Source organism: Protopterus annectens, chromosome 9.part0 (genome assembly GCF_019279795.1).
Source record: "Protopterus annectens isolate FY-2018-M chromosome 9.part0, PAN1.0, whole genome shotgun sequence".
NCBI classification, from domain to species: Eukaryota; Metazoa; Chordata; order Ceratodontiformes; family Protopteridae; genus Protopterus; species Protopterus annectens.
In genome coordinates, this window is record NC_056743.1 from 1,494,432,050 (window position 1) to 1,494,458,111 (window position 26,062).

Sequence of the window (26,062 nt, forward strand, 5' to 3'; positions counted from 1 at the left end):
CATCTGTTGCGTTCCTGACATTAACAGGATTAATTACAGATTTAACTGTGTCTATGATAATGTCATGCAGATGGAGACGAATTCCTCTGCAAAATGTGAGATGTTGAGCTTTAAAAAAGTAGGTGGGCTTTCCCTTTCTTTGATTCCAGTGCAAGGAAATAAAAGTTTTAAAAAGTAAAAGCACGTTTCTGGTTCCTACACAATGCTGAAACCATATTGTTGGGAGGAAAGAAACCTAAAGATTGAGTGAAACTGTAGGAAAGGACAGAATTTTCCTTTAAATGTGCACATTATTTTCAATATTTCTTTCTAAAACTATTAAAGACATTTTTAGCTAAGCAATCCTCTCTGTTAGCAAGTTATGTGTTTGTTAGAGGGAATACTTTAGTAAAGTGTAGACAAAACGTAGCATGAAAAAAGCTACAATGCTTCTGAGTGATGTAAAGAAAGAATGCACTAAGTGTACAGAGTATGTCTAGCTACACCATCACACCTTAGTATTGTACGTTTCCTTTCTGTTTAAGCAGTTTTACTACTTTGGCTATAGAATGAGACAGCTGAAAATACCCTTTGGATTTGGAATTCATAACCAAGATCTGCATTATTAAAGCGGCATACTGTATTGAAAATCTTGTCTATACCAAATAACACGAATAATATGGGCAAATAGGACACTCTTAACGTGCGGGGCGGCCACAGTGGTGCAATGGTTAGCATTGTCGCCTCACAGCAAGAGGTTCTCCGGTTCGATCCTCGGCTGGGGTGCCTTCTGTGCGGAGTCTGCATGTCCTCCCTGTGATCGCGTGGGTTTCCTCCGGGTGCTCCGGTTTCCTCCCACATCCCAAAGACATGCTGCAGGTGGATTGGACACTCTAAATTGGCCCTAGGTGTGCGTGTGAGTGTGCCTTCTGTGGAAGGTTGGGCGCCGGGCTGGCAACTCGACACCGTAAAACTCCACTGCCATTCAATGTGCGGACAAGGTGATCCGCTGTGGCGACCCCTAACCGGGAAAAAGCCGAAAGAAGAAGAAGAAGGACACTCTTAACGTGCGTTTTGTTTACATTTTAAATACTCTGGTTTACATGTATATTTTATTATCTCTTCACTTATTAACCGGTATCAGCTTTCCAGTAAAATTATTGAATAATGTATGTTGTCCTTCAAGAGACAAATGTACCTAAAATGTTACGATACCGCCAGTGGCTGAAAATTAGTCACAGACAATAGTTCGAAAAAAAATCTCAAAAACCTTGATGTGTGCAAGACTGTTGAAATAGATGCTTTCAGTCTGTTTTTTTTTTAACTGTTGCGCTGCTTGTTACTTTTTTGTCTATACTTAAGATCACAAGCTAAAAATAGTTTCAGTCTCAACACCCCACACGAAGACGCACGCATACATGCACTGTCGCAGTCGCACTCACGCATACCTGCAAGGAACAGGGAAATAAATATGTTGGAGAGCCCCTCCCCTATTTTATTATTAAACTGCTATGATTTAAGAAAGGCAAAGGTCCGGCAAACCCGTAAGGGTTCACTCAGTCACTGTGTAATCTTCCCAAGTAGTTGAACTTTAATGCTGTATGAAAATACAATTCAAAAGTATTTTAAAAAAGCCACACGCAATTATAAAACAAACCGATTTATATTGGGTTTGCTACCTGTAAGTTTAGTCATCTACTTCTAGGCTATCCCCTGATTCGCACTTCATCACTATTTTTTCTTGACTTTGCCTTAACTTTGTAAGTTATGAAAGAAGTGGTAAATGAGCTTTATATGGAGAGGATTGCAGTCACCAAATTAATTTAGAACATTAGATGAAGAAAGAAATACGCGAATAAAGTGTTGTATCATGTCAAGATGTTTAGTTAATAATGCAAAAAAGTTTTAAAACGTGCGCTTGATTGACTATAAGCATTTACCTGTATCGTGTTTGACATAAGTAGATGACAGACGGGGAAAGAAAAAAAAACTTCAGATAAAGTATGAGATTTTCAGTATAAAAACTGACTAGGTAAACTGCTAGTGGTTGTTTTACATGATTATTGTCACCACATTTATCAGCAAACAAGTCTGATTTGCAAAATGTTAATTTTAACGCAGAGCGAAACACAAGTCACAGACTAATCATGGTTTCAGACGAGGAGAGCCTTCGGTTAACCCAACGCTGCCACCAGAGTAAAGCGACCGGTAAGAATAACTGGCTGCTCCCACACTACAAGGTCCTGGGAAAAGTTACACTTTAGGGAAAAAGTAGTGCCGCCTTGAAATTGTCCTTAGATGAATTGATCCTTTGTGTCCCGCCCTCTTTCCATCTATACACCAGAAACTGGAGATCTTGCAGTAAATCGTTACAACCCCTATGCAGATGTGATTAGCACCCCTTCCCCCATTGAAGTGACATACTTGAGCAGCTGCGTAAAAACTTGTCCGTCTTTGCGGAAGGATCCCAGAGGCCGGTCACGTTAATTCTGTGCTGTGATTTCTGTAAGGTGCGGAGGAATTTGGCGCACAAGTTGAGTGGGACAAGGAACAAAGTTTGACTGAAGTTTATTACAGTACTGTGGGGTGGTGTGCTAGGACGGGAATGAAGTAAGTTATGAAAGAAGTGGTAAAACGTGTAAAGGCTAGCAGCTAGGTACAAAACACAACATCGCCGGGACAGGCTACAGGACAAAGTAATGTGTGTGAGCAGTAAGACTAAGTCTGATTTCCACAGGACAGGTTGTAGAGAAAGTGAGAGGGAACACAACCCACAAAGGACCGAGGAGCGCTCGAACCGCACGGCGCTGTGGTAACTTGGGGACGACAGAACGTGCGCCTGCACAGTGGAGTTAACGTGTAACGCTTATATAACTACCAAATACCACCGGGCACTACAGTACATGCAGAACTGGGTTGTGGTCATCCTTTATTGGACATTTGGGACTGGGAGACAGAGGTGCAGGGAGAGACGCCCTCGATCAGAGCTGGGTTTGCTAATGTTCACAAGAGTACATCGGACTGTACAGGGAGAAAGACTGTGCGACTTGACACCAAGTTGGATAAGTACGTTGTCCGGTGGTATCTCATAGGATAGTTTACTTTCTGAACACTTTGTGGAATTCATCCTTATTCCGTTTTAACTGCCTTGTCTCCGACCGGTTTGTGGAGGATCGTTATTGCTGCTGGTCAAGTTGAGTTACACTGACATCGACTCAAAGGGAACAGTGAGGGGACAAATAGGCTGAGCTGGAATGGAGTTTGTACCAGTGTCTCTGTTTCTTCAGATGCTTGTGTTGCTGCTTATTTCTACTGCCCAGCTGATGGGGACTGCAGGTAAATGCAAGTTTAGGAGAGGAATGCTGGATATTAAACAGCGGGGAGGGGGTACCCACTCGTAACATATTGCTTTGCATCACTTTCGCAGTTGTTGTATTTAAACATTTTTGAGTTCTTCTCTTTCGCTTGCGTTGTAGCTAACGAACGCATCTGTTCTGTTTTAACAGTATCATGAATTTGTCTATGAGCAATGCATTTTCTCCCAATTATCCTGTAGTGTGGTCTAATCGTGCATGTCATACACTGAGTTTTCATTTCCCTGTTTGAGACAGTAGACTCATATCTGTCACCTGGCGTCAAATTTGCAGAACTCCCCCGATTCTGTTCTGGCCCTTGTGATTTTTTTGTTGGTTTTGGTAAATCAATGTGGATTACAGTCAGTCTTGTTAGATAGACGAGTTTGACGACTTTTCAGAAAATGCAGGTCGATGGAAACTTGTTGCATTACCTCATGTAACGAATCGTGTTTTTTCTCCCTCATTGTTTTGGTTATGTCTGTACTTGGACAAATGTAGACTACTGGACTAAAGATTTTGTTATAGTGTTTACTACCCTAGCCTATCCCTTCTAGATTTCTCTGTTGCCGCTGTTGGGTTCAGAACCTGCGGTTGTAAGGTTTGTGGCTAGTGAAGCAGGAGCAGTACTCTGGGCCGTTCTGCATACTGTGCTGCTGACTTTTGGTAATCGAGTTGTTGTAATTCTTTATCCTCTTCTCGCTGTTTTCGCGATGTAGCCAATTACTTGGTCGACAGGTGAACCACCTGTCTGACTCCGAGCAGTTTGTATTTCCATCATCTGTGCGTTAAGTCTGGGTGAAGGTTTAGTTTGGCTAGCTTTCCTCGCGGCTGTCCCTGATTTTGTCGCGTATGTTTGTCCTGTTTCTCGTAAAATTTTTGATTTTCTGATTAATCGCAAAGGGTAGCACCCTGTTTTTACGCCATGGTATCATGTTTCTTGTTCAAAAATGCATGTTGATGCAGAACTCGTCGTTCCATTGCATACATTAATATTTAAAATCGTCACTGATTTTTTTTGTCGAGTCCCAACTTACCTTAAGAAATCTACACGGGGGGAGGGGGGGCAAAATACGGACACATTTTAAATGTTGATCTTATACATGTAGACATTTGTTAGAATAACAGGGCTTCTGTTACCGTGCATTTTCTAAAATATATTGTCTGCAACTCAAACCTATGTCATTAGTGACTTCAGTCCTCAGTGATTTGCCAGAAAACCACAAATTTTAAGGAATGGGGCAAAAATGTGTATATTCTGCGGACATCTGGACAGTTGAGAAGTATGACTCCCATTAATTCTGCTTTTGTCTGGAGTTCTTGAGTAAAGCAGTTTAAAAGCTGAGATGAATGGTGGCTAGGGATGTTGTGTCTGGTGAATCAGGGGTGGTTGCGTTTTGTAAATGTTAAAGTCTTTATATTTTTACTGCGGTGTTCTAGATTGTAACATACAATTGTCCTATGTAACACTTTTGGTGAGCGCAAAAGGACTGACGTTTTCTTGACGTTAAAAGGCTATTAAGTGGATCATTGCAGTGAACTGAATAGCAGCCCTTTTCTTGTGCAATAACCATCTCCAGACAAGACTAGTCTTACCTATATTTAATATTGAATCTGTGAACCAGCAAGAAAGAGAACACTTGCCTAAAGTTTTAATGCTGTCCTTCCCAGGGCGAGAGGTATATTTACCCATTTCCATCCCTCCCCTCCTAAAGAATGCATAAATGTCTGTTTGAACTTTCCTGTGTGGGCTGGCGTGGATAAATATTTGATTAATTTCTGCTCATGTTTGGCTGGCATTAATTGTGTCACATCTGTGTATATTTCTGCTGTCTGTTAGTTAGCTGTTCTTTCTTTTTGTAGATTTTTCCCATGTCTGATTTCTGTCCTGTGGCTGTATGCGGCATGACTTTTAGCTAATTAGCAGATGTGGCAGATAAGCATGCTTTCCCCCCTTGAATACCTATAGCATTAAAATATTATTAGAATTATGTTTTACATGAGTTTTTATAATTGATCCCAGATGTATGTCTCTAGTATAGTGTTTGTAATGGTTTGGGTTAAGGTTTTAAATGGACTTTTCTGTTCTGTTTCTGCTGCCAAGCTTTCAGAAGGCTTATCTGAAACCCTTCACGTTTTGTAGCATTCTGATTTTTCTCAAAATGTCCACAAACAAAACATGCTATATTTTATTAAGGTAAATATGTTATGCCCATGTTGCTGTGAAACTGACTTGCAACTTCTTGGATCTCAAATGTAAAAGGGGCACCTTAGTGCTTATTTGGACCAACTTTTTTCAGTTTGCAAATAAAGAATTAAATATTATTTGGTGGGGAACACAATATAGTTTACTACATATTAGTGCAGTATGATTAAGCAGGAGACTTCATCATGTTTGTATATAGCTAGTGTGTTGTACAGCATAAAGTTAATGTTAGATGATTGTTATGAGAGAAGGTATTAAGCTTTCATTTTTTTTTTGTAAATTATTTATTAAAAGATTTAAAAAGAAGTTAAAACCCACCCACCTTAAATCAACAGGCAAATAATCAGTGCTTCACAAAAGATTTCTAACCCCTGGTGACTAGACAGGTTAGCAAGTGTGTATGCACAGCAGAGTTACACCTTTCAGAGCAGTTACAAAAGAAGCTAACAAAAGGTAAAGGTAATTGTATAGAACTAAGGCTGCCAAACCTGACTGACTGGAAGAAAAAGTTGCCCCCTCAAAGGTTAGAAAGGATGCTATGGTTTCCCCTTGCTCAATTTCCCAGTCTTTCATGAGAGAAGAATGCCTCGGGGAAGGAGTTAACCATCTGCTCAAACTGATGAGTAATTTCAACCCAAGCAGCTCACGTATATGTAGGCAGTAGAAGCTTTTGTGTATCAGGTGTACCTTCAGATTTTTTGCCATGCTGAGTATATCCCGTATAATTCATACAAAGTGGAGTGGCCAAACATGCATTTGTGCCCAAATACTGGCTTAGATAGCAGAAAACAAGGTTGCAGTGTGCATGCTTTACTTAATTCGGCTATTTTGCATTCCACAAGATGCATTATAATTTGTATTATTTATGACCATGTAACTGGTTGTGAAGAAGTGAATTAATAAAGTGTTTATGTAACAGCTAAAATGTAAGACATGCCTACTGCAGTAATCTGGCATTTCATGTCTGGAAGTGAGGATCTGTTGCCTTGGTTTCCAAGATTTTTTCTCAGGATTATGCAGCTGGCATATTGGGTACTTGAATATCTGCTGAAGGGGTTTAAGGAGCTAATATGGTAACAGGTGAATACTAGGCTAACTGCCATGTAGGGCCATTTTAAGCCTAGGTAAAAGGCCCAAGGACATAATCAAACCATGTATTTTGTATTTATAAGGTGAAGACCTTAACCATTATGCCAAACCCACCAGATATTTTCATAGGAAGTTACTTCACGGTGTATTCATAGAAAAGTTTGCATGTTGACACCTTTAATGGGCAGCAAAAAAGTGCAATTTAATAGATGCCTATATTATATACAGATATACAGAATTAAAGTAAGCCCTTTCAAACTACAACAGCCTGTGAAAAACAGGTTTTCACAGTCTGTAGGCATTTAGCATACTTAAAGCACACTGAGCAACAGTGATCCTAGACCAGTTCTCCTCGTCTGTTGAGTATTGCTTTCTCTGCAGGTGGCAAATAGCGCTTGGTGTGGGACACACATGCAGTGGAGTTTCCTTTTAGCAGCAGTTGCATGTACAGAGTACTTCTCTTGAGCTAATGAATGTAAATGTTTTTCAGCCACTGAAGTTTTAGGAAGACAGCTGAAATATATTCCAATTCCTGAAAGGTTCTGGGTCTAGAAAAAAGTACACTTATCCGATGAGAATTATCACCTGCAAGGGAAAACATGTAAAGCATATTTTCATCCAACAGTTTCAAAAATATGTTAATTGTACAATAATCCAATTTCATGATGGTTTTTGCTTTCATGTCCCCAAAACAAGGAAAATTATTTGTTGGGTATTGAGAAGAGTTGTTTAAATGACATATTTATTTTGCCTCAGGGTGGTACACGTTCCTGCTAAGAGATGAGAACGTGATTGATTGTGTTGGGGTGCAAGATCCTTCATTAATGAATAAGCTTTAAAATGTTTGCTTAACTTTGAGGGGTATATAAGGTAACTATTTCATTTTACAGTCTTCTAATCCTTTACTGTAAAAGTTTTACCTGTTTGATAATGTAAAAAACATGTATGTGAGGAGTGTGATGGACAGTATTGCAACAGAGTAATATGTTTTTTTAATCTTTTTATTAACAATTTTTAATAATGCAATACAAAATGGTAGCAGACAATGCACAACCAAAACAATAAAAGTAATATAGACTTATATGCAACAAATAATTATTTACAGATACACCTTATGTCCAACAAAATAGATAAGTTAACAGAGATTAAGCTAGAAAGATATTAAATAAAATATCCCAATATTCAGTGGGATATTTTATATCCCAATATTCAGTGGGATATAAGTCTTTGGGTGTATTTCAGATATTTGTGGGCAAGTAAGTGTTTGGTAGCAAGTTTTTTAAACCATCCCAAGTGAGAAGAGATCTGTCCTTCCAGTTAAGGGTGATATAAAGTTTGACAAGGGAAAAGAGTTATAGGTTCATAGGTTCAGGGGTAGGTACTAGGCTGTCTGCCCGAAGGCATTTATAAGCCTAGCCAGAGTGTGTCGGCTTTCGCCGCCACATTGATTAATTAACTGAGCCTCTGTCAAGCAGAGCCAATGAAGTGATCCCAGGGGTGTATTTTCTGTTACCCATCCACTCGTCAAGGCTTCTCTTGATGAGTGTTAGTGAGGGGCTCTGCCTAATGTAGTTAGGAATTTTGTTCCAAAGCATGGAGAGTCTCTGTGACAGGAATCTATCCCTCCAGCATGTTCTATTTATTGTTGTGGCGAGGTTTAGCTCACTAGAGTGTGTGGCTCTCAGTGACTTGGATTTCTTTAGGTGGAGCATGTCCATCAATTCTTAGTTGGACATGGCTTTGTAAGTCAGGCAGAGATCACCTCTGAGTAAGCGATATGCCACTGAGTACAGCTGGAGTTTTTTCAGTCGGGCTGCATAGGACATGTGTTTGAGGCCAGTAATCCTCTTGGTGAGGTGCTTTTGTGGTCTTTCCAGCAGTTGGAAGTGTCTTGCGAGGTACATCCCAAATGGGGCATTGTACTCTATGATGGATCTGATGAGTGACGAGTAGAGCGGCACTATATAACCTCTTTATTTCTAGATGCAAACCCCTTAGTAATTAGATGGGCCACATATAAGGATTTCTTAACTACTTTGGCAATATGATTGTCAAAGGAGAGATTACTGTCTACCTGGGTCCCCAGATCTCTTATTACCTCTTCTGTATTAAGGGGGCTGCCGCCTATGTGGTAATTCGTGGGTGTTTTGTTTTTCCCAAACGGGATGACTATGCATTTTTTGGCAGTTAGCTTGAGGCCATGACTTTGATACCAGGTGTCTGTCTCAGTAAGGCCTTTTTGAAGGATGTCCATGTCAGCCGGAGAGTCAATTATGGCTCCCAGTTTGCATTATTAAAATACGAGTCTGAAGTTTGGATAATCCTGTAGAGGGAATATGTAATATTGCGAATTTCCAGGAAGTAATGTGGTTTTTGATACTGCATGTAATCACAGTATGTGTGTATATGAATATTTACTTTTTTGACTTGTTCTTAATAGTTGCATGTATGTCATCTGTGTTGTTCTTGATAGCTGTATGTATGTCATTTATGTAATTCATATTTGGAGAGTCACTGAAACTGCAGTCATATTCCTTGTATGCGTGCATACTTAGCAAATAAATGTGACTCTGATTCTGATATGAAGCTCCATCTGGAAGAACCTTGAAAGCAAATCCCAAGTCTGAGTTTCAAAACTATATGTTCTTTGCTTCAAGGTTATGCAGCTTTGGTGGTAGACTGTATAATGATGATAGTGTGTGAGGAGTAAGACCCCCAGATACACATATGTTGGGAGGTGCAAAAATATGACGTCATTAGCCATATTTTCAGATTCATTTGCGTGAGAGTTTTGCAAAGATTTATAGTGTAGAACTGATTAACGTCCACACATAAGCTATGATTCTGTTACGTGTACTTTTAGTTTTGAATTTCGTTTTGTAGACCCTGGTGTTTAATTTATTTGTATATCACTGCACATCATCTCCTTATTCATCTTTGTGTGTGGCAGTATTGGAGACTGATGTTCTGTTTTGAAATTGAGGAGTAGGCAACTCATTACTTCTCACCTCACAGGTAAACACAGAGGGACTGGAGTGGGAGTGCGGGCCAAGCAGTTCGTGGTTACAGAAGTGCTTTGAGCTGTTCAGAAGGCTGGCAGTGGGCCATACTATATAGCCAGTGCTTCTTGTCCTTTTCACGGCAGCAGCAGGAAAGTTGGAAAATTTGAACCTATAATTGGGAGATGGCGAAACTTTTCAGATGCAGATCTGTCTAAGTAGCGGTTAGAAATTCTATTCAATTCAAATATAATTTTCTTATGTGTCGTACCCTCTTGGGTTGAGGTTAACATTTTTCTGTTTGTGTCTTCTCAGTTGTTTCTCACAGTTCTAAACATATAGTTTCTAAATGTGTATGTAGTTGTGCTGAAAACATTTCTATGTTTTATCAAGCACCATCATTCAGCATGGTTTATTTTCCATCTCATTTGCTGTGGCACATTTCTTCATAATCAGTTGCATTTTTTTGTATGCTGTAGCAGTCTGAAAGTCCTTGTTTTTGATGACTGAAGTACAGCCTTGACAGGTGATGATATCAGGTATGGTAAAATCCATAGACAAGTCACATAAAGACTATGAAATTTCTTGAGTGCCCAAGTCACTAAATCACATGGTATGTTCTTCACATAGTTCTTGTGACTAGATGGAAACATGAACTGTTACACATTTGGCTGCAGGCCCAGTGGGGGTGAGGGTATTATATTGGTGCCAGTTGTTTTTAAAAGAAAAAAAAGTTTGAGCAGTGACTATAATCTCCTACATCCTAAAAACATGTCTGCTGTAATGGGCAGGGTGCTTTCTTGACTGATGACAATATGTTCAGAAATAGTACTGTGGTACAAAGTACATTATTGTTCATGCATGTTATTTTGATGTGCTTTGCTGCAATTTATGCTAATTTCCTGCAGATCCCATCAGAAACTGTTATTGGCTTTTCAAGTTACCGGTTGTTGCAATTGCTGGAAGTATCTGTTACAAAGAAGAGTGTGCTGTTGGAAGCATACTGTGAGTGCTGCCCTGCAAAGTTGATTTATAATAGTAAAAGCAGAAGCACTGTCACTTCATGTAAAGAACATAAGCCTCCTTAATCATATGTGGAGCAGAAGAATACTAATATCTCCATGCCACCAGTCTCTCTGTTTCACTGTGTAGAACCTACTTTTCTCGTACCCCATCTTCTTTATACTTAATGTGAGAAATCTGAAAATCTATCGAAAGTATGGACATTACTGTTATAAACTTAAGACAGTTACTAGAATAACAGGGTTTGTGTTAGCATGCATTTTCCAAAGGATATGAAGTCTGAAACTCAAATATATGTCTTTATTTAGTGACTTCAGTCCTCTGTGATTTGTCCAAAAAACAAAAATACCAAAAATATGAAGCAAAAATCTGGACAGTTGAAGGGTTTGCATGTGGTACATCTAGAAAGCTGCTGTGACTTCACGCAGTTCAGTATAAATAAGTGCTACTGGAGCACACTCTGAGCCCCATAGTTATGTGTAGGGTGTCTTGACATTCCTTGCCACACTTCAACCATCCTTCTGGTAATAAGGTATGCATGTGGTACATCTAGGAAACTGCTGTGGCTTCATGATCTTCAGAATAAATAAGTGCTACTGGAGCACACCCTGAGCCCCATAGTTATGTGTAGGGTGTCTTGACATTCCTTGTTGCACTTTGACCATCCTTCTGGTAAGAATCACTGAACTGGTTATGATCATACCTCTTGTTAGCCTACTTCTTTACAGTGTTTCACCGCAGTTGTTTGTTGAGCAGTGGTACCTTCTTTGCAACATCTATTCTAAAGTCGTAGTTTGGTGCTGTAGCAGTTTTAAGAAAGTGTTGTCACTAGTCCTTATTACCAGCAGTGTCTGTTGGCCAAGGGGTAGCCAACTTGCTTTCGAGGTTGCAAATATCAGAAGGCTCTGGGTTATCACAATATGTGCTTGCATTAGTGTTGCAGTAATAATACTGTAGTGAGCTGGTAGTTCTGGTCAGGGGAAGCAAACAAAGAAAGGCCTTCTTCTAAAAATGGAGTTTTAATTTGGTCTAAATAAGTAAGAAGCAAGGAATAGAAGTAGTCAGTTTGTTTGGGTAGGTGGTCCGGTTTAACTAAAGTCTGTTTTACTGGTGTGAGCTCAGCTTCTTAGTACTGCAGTGGGATCTGTTCTTTTCAGAATACAAAAATACTTTAGCTGCTGCTCCATTTATAATTCTCCATAGCTGCCTTTAGTCTGTAGCCTGTGGGACAAACTTGCATCCTATCCGGGAACCTACTTTTTCTTGTACCCCATGTGATACATCTAATAAACTACAGTCACACTGCTGTATTAAGAAGCGTTTTCTATGATTAGCCATGACATAGAATGTCTTGTATAGCTTTTGGGATAATTCACCATAAGCAGCAGTCTTATTTTCTGAGTCCAAGTGATAAAGCAAACTATTGTGGTATTTGTTAAAATCTGACATGGTTTACTAGTAGTTAATCTGTTGTAATGGTTCAGATCTTGCATTTTTAAGTATTGTATAATTAGTGGCATCTTTATAGTTGGGGACTGAAAAACTATCTTCAAATGAAGTTGGTAATACAGTGCCTTTGGTGTCTATTGGGACTTAATTAGTGCATTTGTTAGCCAGGTAGTTGGGTGGTCCAAAGACCTTTCTTAGCCACAACCAAGCCTTAGAGACTGTTTCAGAAGTTTATGATTTCTATCATGTTAACAGTAATACTGCAGTATAGTAGACAGAATTCAAATGTGAGATCAATTAGAGTTTGATGACAAAGACAGTATAAACAGTTGGTAGTCATTGTAAATTCATAGTAACATTGCTTAATACTAAAATGAGGTACAGTGAGCATTATCAAGTGTTCTTAATGGAACTTTTCTCCCAAGGACATCAATAAAAACGGGGCTTTTAGCTCAGCTGTACTGTACTGGTCAATGAATTAGCAAGCAAAGAATGGATGAAGCTGTCAGATTTTAATGTTAACTTTTGATGTAATGCATTTTCTAGAATGCAGTACACGCATTTTCAAAAAGAGCTGAAATGTTGTAATTTTAAATTCTGCTGAAATACATACACTAGGTATAATGGAAGCCAGACAGAAGTGGCACGTGATTAGATTGCAGACATCAGTTTAATGTTGCATTGTGATGTTTTCTGTTAGGTTTTGAAGTTATACATAGTGTTTTTGTTTATCTTTGGTTTCTGTTAATGTTTGAAATATGGTATTATATTAAAAAAACTATGTGTATATATATATATATATATATATATATATATATATATATATATATATATATATATGTCGAGAGAGGTGTGTGTGTGCACATGCATTTGTCCAGAGACGTTTGGCTGGAGTAGTAGTTTTTGTAAGTGTGTCCTTTTTCTTGGTGAGCATTCATTTGGGTTTAAGTCCCTTGATTGTTTTTTGTGTGTGTATCTGTTAATTTTTATGACTGTGGGGCTGTTTTTGTGAGACAGGTGCTTATGTGATTGTTGGCTGGTTTGCATAGGTGTATAGATGTGCATGTCTATGTATATCTATCTGCATATTAAAAATACAAGCTGTAAAGCTAATTATTGAAGCTGAAGAGTAGGGTGGTACTACACAAAAACGCATTAAGAATCCCCACCCAAACATTTTTGCCCCCACTGCCAGCTAATCATCAAACCACCTTTTCTCAGTCAATCAGCCCATTTGTTCTCATTGTCAAGTGAGAACCAACAGAGATGATGTCATCCAGGCAGTAATACACTCTCAGTGAAGTGTCTGTCAGAGGTATGCAATGTTCTGCCCACAAAAGGCATCCCCACAATTTTTCAAAGGGCATGTTCTGTAAATTAGTTTTGCGCCTCCCACTGCTGCATGGAAACCATGCATACAATGAAGTTTATTCCCATTTTGATGCAACTGTTACAGAACAGACCTTGCAGAATTCTAAAAATACATACCACGTTCGCGTTGTCCCTTGTTTGTGCTAGAAGTAAGCAAGTGATCAAATTATCAGAGTGACTGCTTTATGTGCAGTATGTGCTTTACTCAGGTCTTAAAACTAAAGCGATTTTGTTTATTTGTGCATTGTTTTGTGACCTGATTTAATAGTTATTTATAGACTACTATTCCTAGTGGTTTTGCTAAAAACAGTAAAGTGTAAGTGGTTGGAGTAATTTATTATTTTTAGGTTACTTGTTTTAGGGAGGGCAGTCTTGCCACCCACCCCAGTATGAGGCCACGTGGATAGATTTATATGTTTTAGGTATTTGGGTGGGCTTGTGATAAGTGTATACTGTGCTGCTTTTAATTAAGATAAAATAATGTTCCCCCTCCAGCTACACTTGTAGTGCCGTTTTTTTCAAAACATGGGGAAGACCTTCTTTTTCATTGTGTCTTTAGAGTAGGGCTGTCACATGAGTACTGAAGAAGTCAAAGCAAATTTGCTAAGAAAAAAAATTTAAGCTTCATTATTCTAATCTATTCTAGCAGTAGAGTATAATGGTCTCTTTGAAGGGAGCCATTCTAACAGTAAGTCATAACGGGTGACATGTTAAACTGAGGCCTCGTGTGTCTGAGTTGGTGGTAGCTCAGATGGATATAAAAGATCCTATGGCATTTTTTTAAAAGAATAGGGGTCCTTAATTTATATACAAAAATAATTCTTATTTACAACATATTTAGATATTTGCAAATATTTATAAATATACAGATATATAGATGTACAAATATATTTTCCCATATTCATAATTTCCTTTACAGTCGCTCTAAATTTTCATCCCTGTTAGACCCCTACTCCTTTCTCCATAACCACTATATGATTTTACTTAGCATTGTCGCTAAAATCCGGATGCCACGGTGGTACGGCGGTAGCGTTGTTACCTCACAGCATGAGGTTCTCCCGTTCGATGCTTGGCTTGGGAGTGCCTTCTGTGTGTTCAAAAGACATGCATGCGTATGGGTGTGCCTTCGTTGAAGGTTGGGTGTCGAGCTGGCACCTCGGCGTTTCGTAAAAATCTACTGCCATTCATTAGTGGACCGGAGTTCCGTTGTGGTGACCCCTTACTGGGAAAAGCCGAAAGATAAACATTGTCGCTAAAATCCATTTACCAATATCTATGCTTTTAACATATTTTTTTACTTTTTTCTTATAAGATTCCTGTTAATCATATCCATGTTTATTTTATCTACTTCTTTTTTATCTTTAAAAAAAAGCTTCATTACATAGTTTTCCCCATAACTTTTTTTTTACTCTTTTACAGTTCAAAAAAAAAAAAAACATGTTCTGCAGTTTCTTCTTCTTGACAATGTAAACTTATTCTATCACTTTTCTTTTTATATGGCATATTTGTTTTTACTGGTAATTTATCTTTTGACAGTCTTCACAAAAATAAATAAACAAAATCTTGACATTGTACTTTCTGATTGCACCATTTGCTTCTTATTTTTGTAGCTTTGATTTTTTCATCTGTTAGATTTTCCCATGGTTTTACATAGCAATGTTTTACCATTGCATTCTTATACAAAACTTTTCTATCTTTTTCTATATCATCAAAAATATTTTTACTTGGTAATATTTTATTTCTTTTTACCATACATACCCCCAAATTTATCATACTTATATTTATACAGTTATTACTAATGTCATCTTTTGCGTTTATTCACTTTAAAGTTTTGCACAGATTTAACAAAGCAGCATATACCACTGGGTTAATTAATCTTACACCTCCTTCCTCTTTATTTACATATAGAACTACTGGTTTTACTGGGTTTAATCTAAAACCTCACATAAATGAAAAAAAAATCTGTAAAAATTCCTCTTCAGATATCGTTAGCAACTTAAATACACTTGCTATGTTTGCTATTTTTCCCATCAGTACTGAGTTTATCAAGTAAGCCATTTTTTTCGGAATGATAATTTATATGTTCTCCAGAAAAGACAGGTTTATTTTATTTCTTCTATTGTTTTCCCCCCATTGAATTCTGCGTACATCCTTATTCCAAAATTTTATACCTAACACAGAAATTTCTCACCCTATCTTTACTGCTTTACCTAAACCTTTACTTTTCTCTTTATTTAAAGCCATCCCTATCACCTATAGACACTCATATGTCATCAGTATATGTTAAAAGAACTGGAATTCTTAACCCTTTCAGATGTTATATACCCTACCTCCTTAATTTTGTAATTTATTTCACATACTATCACATTCATAACTAATGCAAAGAGTATATAATTCTGTCTTATGCCACTCTTAATATATACCTCTTCACTTAACTAGCGATTTACAAGCATTTTACTTTATGTGGGTCAGTGTATAGTAGTAGTAATTTTCTAACTTTCTCACTTATATTCTTTCATTATTACATGTAAAATTCCACGTCCTATTGTATTAAATGCCTTGTTAAGGTCTCCTATCATGATTTTCGCATCTTCTTTTCTGTAATGTCATCTACAATTTCTCTTATCATTAATAATTCTTGACAGCCCTTCCTCGTTATACTGTATATTCAATTTTCCATAATATTTCCATTATAGTTTTAAATATGTTTCATATTATTGTCTTAAAGCTCTTAATAATAATTATTCAATACTATCGGTCTCCGGTGTTTTAATTGTCTTCTATTTTCCTTCTTCCATAGGAATGTCAGTGTTCTACTACATAATTTTTTAAACATAGAACCTTCATTAAAACATTCATTCAAAATTTTTGATTTTTTTTTTTTGTTAATTCCTTAAATTGTTATACATTTCATATCCTATTCCATCTGGTCCTGCAGCCAAATCTATGCTCACTTGTCCTTATACTTTATGTAGCTCATTTAAAGAAGTCTTTTCCAGCTCTTTATTCTCTTTTTATGCTAACTTTTTAATTTTCTGTTGTTTTTTCTACTACCTTGTTTTTTAACAGTTTTTGTCTTTTTTCTCAGTTTTTTCATATAATTCTTTTTCTTTATCAAACTACTTTCTATCATTATGTTCTAAATTATTGTGTTCTAAATCTTCCAATGCATTGCTATGTGTTCTTTCATAGTTTTCTTTCACTACTTTTCTCATAACATATTGCCACTGTAACATATTTCTGTATCTACATATTTCTATATCTATACATCTATGTGTGTGTGTGTGTGTATACACACACACACACACACACACACACGTTTTATTATCACCCACCATTCAGACCAAATTTTATAAAATGTTCTCATAGTAATATGATCTTTCTATAAACATATTACTAATCTGATTCATTCTTTATTACATACTTTCTCATTTTCTTTTTTATTCCTATTTCTTTGCCTGTTTTTATATTTCACCTGTTTCCCTTTATCTCTTGCCATAATACAATATGATCAGAAAGTCCTGTTTCAACTACCTTCCCTTTTCCTATAACTAAAATTTGTGGCACTGTAAAGTAATCTATTTTAGTTCTGTAATACCCCTTTTTAATTCCATGAATTTTTGTCCCAAAGTTTTAACTTGCCACATCTTGACTTCTAACATTTTTTTCTTATAGCATTTCCTTTCTTTTTACACTTGCCTCTTAAATCACAGTTAAAGTCTGCTGTTATTATAATATCATATTTATCACTACATAATGTAAAATCTGAAGAAATAAGCTTTGCTTTTCTTTACAATTAATATAAGCATATAATTTTAGAGTTCTATGTACTTGTTCTGTACATTTTAAACCTACAGTAGTTAGTCTTCCTATTTTTGCCAAAGATACTTCTAATATCTTTACTAGTGGTGGCTGGTGACTTCAAATCAAAGGGGGGGCTGCAGGAGACAGCTGAATGGGTGGGGCCAATGGGAGGGGGTGTGGCCAACCAGAAAGGGGAGGAGCTATGCTCAAAACCACAAAAACTGGAACTTTAATTAAATACGCTGCCCTGGGTGCCAAACCATCATCATGAGAGTCCAATCAAGACAAAATGAAGTGTAGAAGAAAAAAAATATTTCAATGCATTGGCTGCATGACAGCTTACTTAATATTTAGATGGAAACAAAAAGGTTGGGAGGCATGAAAAAAATAAATTACTTTTTAAATACATTACTGGAATGCCAGTCAAAATCGAGTATAAGAAAAACAAGCAACACTCAACTCAAACCACTTCTCATTGCACTGCAATTCTAATTATAATTTATATTCAGCTTTATTAAAGTACCAAGTAACATGCTGAAAGTAGCAATCTCTGTGATACCTCCTCTTGTAAAAAATGTTTCTTATCCAAAAAAGACGCCTGACAACAACTATCTACTTGTTTCATGGGGAAAACATGATCAAAGTAAAAAATGAAATGCAAACAAGAAACAAGCTCAAGATACATTGCTTTAAGGATTATTGTACAGGTAATGGACCACACATGATAGATTGGCATTCTGTTTGGTTTACAGGTAAAGTCTGCAATGATGACTGCAAGTCTCCAACAAATGCTATGAGCGTCTTTAAATAATGTAATTCTGTCCTTTATTACAAATACTGTCATATGCATTTCAATGCCCAAGGCTTATACATTATCTAGCTATATAAGTATTCTCTGCATGGCAACAACAGAAAGGCTTTCAGTGTTGGCAATTCTTTAACAGTATGCTTATTAAAGCTTACAATCTCAGACAAGCTTAGCTGATGGTCATTAAAGCATTGCTACTTAAACACAGAGCAACAGGCATTTTCTCAATAATAATAAGTATAAATCAACAGTATAAAAATATGACAGAAACCAGATCATTCTGCAAAATCAAGGACAGAATAAAAGTAGTACTTGTGTCTACCTTGGATGGGGGGATACTCTGCACATTTACACTGCATAACTGCTCCTTGCCTTGCTTGGACACATCCATAGTCACTACATGAGGGAGTGGGGTGCAACAAGTATGTCACAATTTGAAACGTCTCTGGCTGACTGTGATGGCCCTGACACATTTGTCATACCTCTCAACCTCAGAGCAAGAAATCTGGACAAAGCCATACATAAAAGTGGGACAAAGGCCCAAAAATAAGGACACTTTTTAAATATTGATCTTATAAACTTAGAAAGATAATAGAATAGTAGGTCTTGCATCAGTATGATATTTTCTGAAGGGCATGAAATCTGAAACTCAAATATCTGTCATTATTTTCTAACTTCAGTCTTTAATGATTTTCTACTAATTTGCCAAAAAACACAATTTTATGAAAAATGGACCAAAAATGTGATGCAAAAATATAAAATAGTCACACAATACAGCTGGGAACCTGTCAAAGAAGAGACACTTTTTTAATATTAGTACTGCTAACTTGAGCAGCTGACAAAGTAAAAGAATCTACATGCATTTCTGAAATAAAAGTAATCTATAGCTCTGATTATTACAGTTATTTCTTAACTGTAAACCCTCCACGTTTTCTTCCAAAATTGCCATTTTTGGCAGGATTATTAGGGGAAGAGCAACATTTTGAGCCAAAATTGGGGACAGTTGAGAGGTTTGGATATGCCTAATTCTATAAAGCAATTTATTTGCATGTACCTCTCAACCTGTTAATACAGGAAATCTGGACAAGGCCAAATATACCGGGGGAACATATAAACAGTACTAAAATTGTTGTATAAACTGAGACACTTGATAGAATAACAGGTCTTGCTTTGGCATGCATTTTTCTGAAGGTTATGAAGTCTGAAACTCAGTGTCTGTCACAGACTATTGATCTCGAAACAAAAATCACTGACAATTTTTCTTGTGATATTACATTCAACAAAATGAGTCAACTACAGGATAATATAGTTGCTTATGAGAAGAAACTACAGTCTATTAAGTTATCTAAACTTAATAGAGATAAAACCGACTTTGCAAGAAACAATGTCTTTTCTTGGCCGAAAGAAGTTAAAACTACATCTATTCAGAGTACTGGTCCCTTTAATGCAAATACTGCATTGCAGGGAAACATGACTGGCTCCTCTGGTCCTGTTTCCAGTTCTACGAATGATCGGGGAGTTATGGCGCCCGTATCTACAAATGCTACATAAGTGGAACCAGGCTTGCAAATTCCTGTTACTACTACTAGCAATTCGGCAGTTCCTCTGTAGTCTCAGACTTAGTTATAAATATTTCTTCTTTTGTGTTAAATAGTGAACAGCTTAGTGTTCTTAATAAAGGTTTATCTTTTATTCCTGCAAGGAGGGCCGACCCAGCAGAAATGTTGAAGGACTTAAGACTACTTGGCAGAAGTCTTTCCCTAAAGTGTTTGTTTCCTACAGATACTACTGCAGGTAATAAAGGGCATAATATATACAGAAAACCTAGTACCTTTGTTCCAGCTTTACCAACAGGTATTCAACGATTCATAGATGTATATGAAATTGCTTTTAGAGAATTAAACAACTCAACTGATACTAGTATGTCATTTTATAACTTCACAGTAGGAGCCCTGCAAGAATTAAAAAATATACATTCACTAGTTATTAAGCAGGCAGGTAAAGGAGGTGGTATAGTGTTAATGGACAAGGATTTATATGTCACACAAATGGAGAAACTTTTACTTGATACTCATACATATCAATGCATTTCCAAGCCTACTGTCAACGCTATTATAGATAAAGTTTCTTTTTTTATTTCTGATTTACTAATCACAAATTTAATAGATGATTCACTTTTTAAGTATTTTAATGTGTATAAACCTCTTGTTCCCAGGGTATATGGCTTACCAAAAATACACAAAAATTTGTTATCTCCACCCATGCGTCCTATTGTTTCAGGCACTGGGTGGTGTACTGAACCTCTCTCTATTTATGTAGAGGGATGTTTACATGGTTTGTTGGCAAACTGCCATACAATATTGAAGGATACACAGATGTTTTTACAAAGGCTTTATGATAGAATGGAAAGTGTTGATGTTAATGAGAATTTTGTCCTTGTTACATTAGACATTGAATCCTTATTCACTAGTATACCTAACACCTGGGGTGTTGACAGCATTAGGGATTTTCTTTCTGTGAATAAATGTTTCACCAACACTAAGATACAGTTGATTTGTAGTCTGTTAGAGATTATATTAGAGAACAACATTGTTATGTTCCAGGAGCAATTCTTTTTGCAGAAAGTTGGCATGGCCATGGGCACTGCACGTGCAAATAGCTACGCCAACTTGGCTTTGGTCAGCTGGGAAGAGCAAAATGTGTTGTCAAATAATAATCCATTCTTTGGACAAATACTTTGGTATGTCCGCTTTGTGGATGACGTGTTTATGCTGTGGAGAGGCTCTGGTATTGATGTGGCACAGTTTTTGGAATATTTGCATTCAACTACTGATTTTATAAGGTTCATTTACCATAGTTCCAACACTGACATCAGTTTCCTTGATGTGCAGGTTAGTAAATCTGTTTTAAATAGTCTTTGCAGTAATATTTATTTTAAACCCACTAGAAAAAATACTCTTTTGTACAAATCTAGTATGCACCCTAGACACGTTCCTAGGAACGTGCTCAAGGGTCAGGTTTTTAGAACACTGTGACTGCATAGCAGAGATGAGGATGCAGTAGTTGCCCTATCTAATTTAAAAACAGAATTTTTACATAGGGGATACTTGCTTGCAGACATTGAACAGACTATCTCTAATGCCTGGAAGCTGAGAAGCACTAGATGTAAACCTTATTTTAATGCTGGTGATGCTGTTGACAATACAAGATATACTAACAGAACTAGTAATGATTTTAGAGTGGTGTTTCAGTTTTCCAGTAACATCAATCAATACTTAGATGTAGTCAAAAAGCATTGGTATTTGCTACAAGAAGTGCCTGGACTGGTAGACAAGGTCGAACATTCTCCTATTTTTAGTTTTAGAAATAATAAATCCCTTAAACATCTATGTCATGGTGAATTATCTAGAACTATTATTAGATCCAATCAACATGGTACTTTTCCATGCAGGAATTGCAGTGCTTGTCAATTTATATATAGCAAAAATAAATATGTACATCCTACTAGGAATTTTTCTTTGTACACTAATCAATACGCTGATTGTAGATCTACAGATGTGGTCTATTATTGTTTTTGTGTACAATGTCCAGCTTTTTATGTAGGAAAAACAAATAGAATGCTTAAAGATCGTATTTTAGACCACCTAAGAGATATTAGCAATAATAAACCATTAAATGCTCTAGCCAATCATGTTATGTCCAATGGCCGTTCTCATTCCTTTAAGTTTTTTGTTCTACAACATATTCCTAGAAACCCCAGAGGTGGTGACATTGAGAATATCACAGAGGGACATGAACAGAAGTGGATTTTGAAACTTAATGCTGAAAAGTATCCTGGTTTGAATGCTACTGCTTCCTTGTTCCCTTTTTTAAAGGCTAGACATCTCAAGCATTAAGATTAGCTAAGTTCTTTCAAAATTAGTCTAATGTATTTAACTAGCTTTTAGTTTCCAAGTATTCTATTTAACTTTTTCCTGCCTAGTATTTTTCCATGTTTTATAATGATTTTATAAGTTTTTTAAGTGCTTTCTCATGTATAGTACTTGGTTCCTTCTTGTACAATGGTTTTAAGCGATGTTTTTAAGCAAAGCTTTCTTTAGTTTGAGCATGAGGCTTAATTGTTTTTCTACTTAATCATTGTGTGATTTTTATTGATTAATTGGCATTTTAGAATCTCTATTTAAACCTGTGCATTTTTTACTGTGGTGTCTGTTGAAACAACTTTTGTTGTGAAAGCGCTTACCACTTTGTACTTTGCTGTGATTAAACGTTTTGCTGTGTGTTATCTTGGTGCATTTTTTACTTTTTACCTTTCATTTGGATTTATTTCTGCACAAAGGCTTTACCCAACACGGTTTCTTTGGTTTTCTGTTCATACTTGATAGAATAACAGGTCTTGCTTTGGCATGCATTTTTCTGAAGGTTATGAAGTCTGAAACTCAGTGTCTGTCATTATTTAGTGACTTCATTTCTAAATTATTTGCCAGAAAACTACACATTTTATGAGGAACAAACCAAAAATAAGAAGCAAAAATCTATTTATTCTGTGAAAATCTGGACGGTTGAGAGGTATAATTCAGCCAGGGCTGTCTTTGAGTTTGCCGCCCTTTCCCCTCAAAAAATCATGGTCGAATGGAGCCTCCCTCTGCAGCCATACCAATGAACCATTACTTGGCTATTTCATCCCATTTACCATAAACATTAATGTGCATACTGCTTTACTTCTACAATGATTTGGACTTCATTTGAAAGTTTTATTTTGCATTTTACAGCATAAACACTAAAACATCTGCTAAACAAAGCGATGCAATCTCACAATGAAAACAGACTTATTAGCATTAAAACGTCTCTGCCTTTGAAACTCACATTCACTGAAACAGCATTGAAACCCACATTCAAAGAAAATACGTTTTGCCAGTGGTAGATAAAGATTAACTTTGGGCTGTTTTCAAATCATGTGCCCCTTGCACACGGAACATACACGTGCTCTTTGATACACCTTCCTGATTGTATTAAATTATATTCCTTGTACAATATAGTACAGTTGTTAGAGGGCATTTTAAATTTGTTGTTTTGAACATTTTTCCAGTAAACAATGAAACAAAATGCATGCACCAATAATGACAAAACTGCCCAATTCAGAACATTTCTATCATAAAAGTCCACCAGTATCAGTAAATATGCACAATATCTGAAGAAGTAAAAGTCATCTAAATAATTCCACATTAAAGAAATCTGTAACTAATGAAGAGGTTGCTGCTAGCAAACAACTTTATATTTCATTGTTTCATCTACAAATAAAGTGCATGTTGCCCTTGAGGAATAAATTGCCTGTGTTGCATTAAAAAACGATAAGCTAGTAATATTGCAATAGGGAATGGATTGCATATAGTTACTAGGTATCTTCACCAAAAAGGATTGCAGCATCCATCCCCTTTACAATACAGTATCAGCAATGCATCTACCTACTGTGGGAGTAGAATCCACAGCCTTCTGCATCAAAAGCAAGTACAGTACTTGTATGCTATTAACAATGCAAGCATACTCAGCATAAGCAGCACTAAACTTTTGTTCTCTGCTGCTCTTAGCGTCTTGTAAAATCTGCTTGACACTCAGCTGTATCTTAAACTTTGCAACACAAGAAATCTAGAAAATGCCAAAATTTAGGGAGGGGGTGGCAAAAGACCAAAAAACAGGGACACATTTTAAACATTGATTATATAATGTTGGAAAGTTGCTAGAATAAAATGCTGTGTTACCACCATAAATTCCACTGCCAAGTATTGAACCCAGGACCCTGTGCAAAATAGTCAGAGCAACATACCACTATACCAAATCATCTGTTTTATGAAAGAGAGGAAGACTGAAACTTAAATGGGTACCATTTAGTGAATTCAGTTCTCACCATAGCTGTCAACATATTAGCACAAAAACACCTGAACAAAGCCAATAATGGGGGAGTACAGCCCCCAAACATATTCAGTGAATTCAGTTCTCACCATAGCTTTCAACCTTGGCACAAAAAACCTGGACGAAGCCAGTAATGTGGGAAAAAAGTCCCACAAATAGGGATAGATTTCAACTATCCATCTTATAAACTTAGAAAATTGCTATGATAACAGGTTTTGCGTTACCATGTACTTTCTGAAGAATATGAAGTCTGAAATTCAAATGCTTGTCATTTTTATTTAACATTTGTTAAGCAGGAAAGTCTGACTTGGAACAAAAGCCAATTTTCAGCAGAAACACTTCAGACACGTCTTTGTAAAATGGGAGGACATCAGAGCAAACCCACACAAACACAGGGACGACATGCAGACTCCACACAGAAGGCACCCCAGCCAAGAATCAAACCAGACAACCTGTATCTGTCAATGTGTTAAGAAACAACAATACAGAAACCACAGATTTTATGAGGAACAGAACAAATATGAGGCAAAAATCTGCAAATTTTTATAAATGGTGGTGGGTAGGGAATTCAGGCTCTTGCCACTTGGCCTCAAGGTACAGGGTTCAAGCCTTATTCTCTACCCACCACAATGTAGCAACTGGGGCATTACACACACACACACACACACACACACACACACACACACACACTACCTGAGCCAAAGCTGCTTTCCATGCTGAATACATCTCGTCCTTTCCGAGCCATGAGCCAAAAGCTGCTGAAACAAAGTCCTTTCCATGCAGAGTAAAGCCCGCCCTACATCCGCCGAGTAATTCCTGTTCTAATCCTGTCCTTCCTTCCGACAAGAGCACCTAGTCCTTCCTGCCTGCGGGCATTGCAGTCTGATCCCCTTCCAGTCTATGCAGTTGTAACTGCATAGACTGCTGGGAAAATTTGGAGTTGAATGTTGTATTCATACTCCGGACTGCTGGTGGAGACAGTCTGGATTCTGTGCGCATGCTCCAGACTGGTTAACCAGCAGTCCGAATGCTGCAATCGCGCATGCACGATGTACTGGGACTCCCATTTTTATTTATTTATTTTTTGTTTCATTTTACAGTTTTACAGCTGGGGTCTGCACAGCTGTGAGGGCTGCAGTCCTACAGTCCAATAGCATGAGCCGCCCCTGATCTTTACTGCATTTCTGTATAATACGGCTATTCCAGAACATCTCTCATTTCCCCATTTTCTAAATTGTTTCATCCTCATAGTTTCTCTGTTTGCATTTTTTCCTGCTTTGTTAAAAATCATGTGTCATCTAATATAATTACATCTATATCACATGGATTACAACACTCCAAAATCCCTATTCTTCCTACTATATTCTTAATACTATTCACATTTACAGGAAGCACTCTAAAATGCTCGTTTTCCCTTTTCCTTAGATTCATGGTTTCGTAAATAATAGGTAATTACTAGACTGGTTTTCTTAGTAGGCTGTTCTAAAGCTAGCAAATTTCCCTTCCAATGGTGAGAGTCAAGCACTATACCTTGTGCCTATAAGTCAAACACCTTAGCCATTATACCAATGGCCAGTCATTAGCTGTATATATTCTTTCTCATTCATTTTTTTTCTTTTGCGCTTACCCCCTTACATTTTCTGTCCCTGTCTTTTACCCTTTTACCAATATATATTTTTTTTATTTTTACTATTTCTCAATTTATGTCTTCTTCATTACTTGCTTCAGAAACATCTTCTATGTCCTCTTTATTATTTTTTCTCATCTATTTATTTCTTCTATTTCTACTACTATTAGTATTTCTTTTCTTCTCTTTCTTTTTCTTTACTCTTATTTTCATTTTCCAGTTCATCCTTAAATGTACAGTTTTGTTACATTTATAACATTTAATTTCACATTTTTGCACCATATCCCATTTCTTGTCAAATACAACATTTTCTTTTGTTACAATTAGTTACCCTTTCTTTTCCACACAAAAAACATGTTTGAATGTAGAACAGAGCACGACCACCACAGGAAAATTAACAGGATCCAGTATTTATTAAGACAAGCGCTTTCACGTGCAACCCCT

At 36.9% G+C, this 26,062-nt stretch overlaps 1 protein-coding gene across 2 annotated transcripts in view; it reads left to right on the plus strand.

Annotated features, from left to right (window-relative positions):
• Positions 1 to 2,435: 2,435 nt before the first annotated feature.
• The window catches only part of NOTCH3 (notch receptor 3), a 798,092-nt gene continuing 774,465 nt past the window's right edge, over positions 2,436 to 26,062 (plus strand). The window contains exon 1 of one of the 2 annotated variants that reach the window (XM_044084438.1): positions 2,436 to 3,315. In XM_044084438.1, the coding sequence (XP_043940373.1) occupies positions 3,234 to 3,315 (82 nt within the window). In that variant the 5' untranslated portion in view covers positions 2,436 to 3,233. The remainder of the gene's footprint in view (positions 3,316 to 26,062) is intronic. The other variant, XM_044084439.1, reaches the window with a different exon arrangement.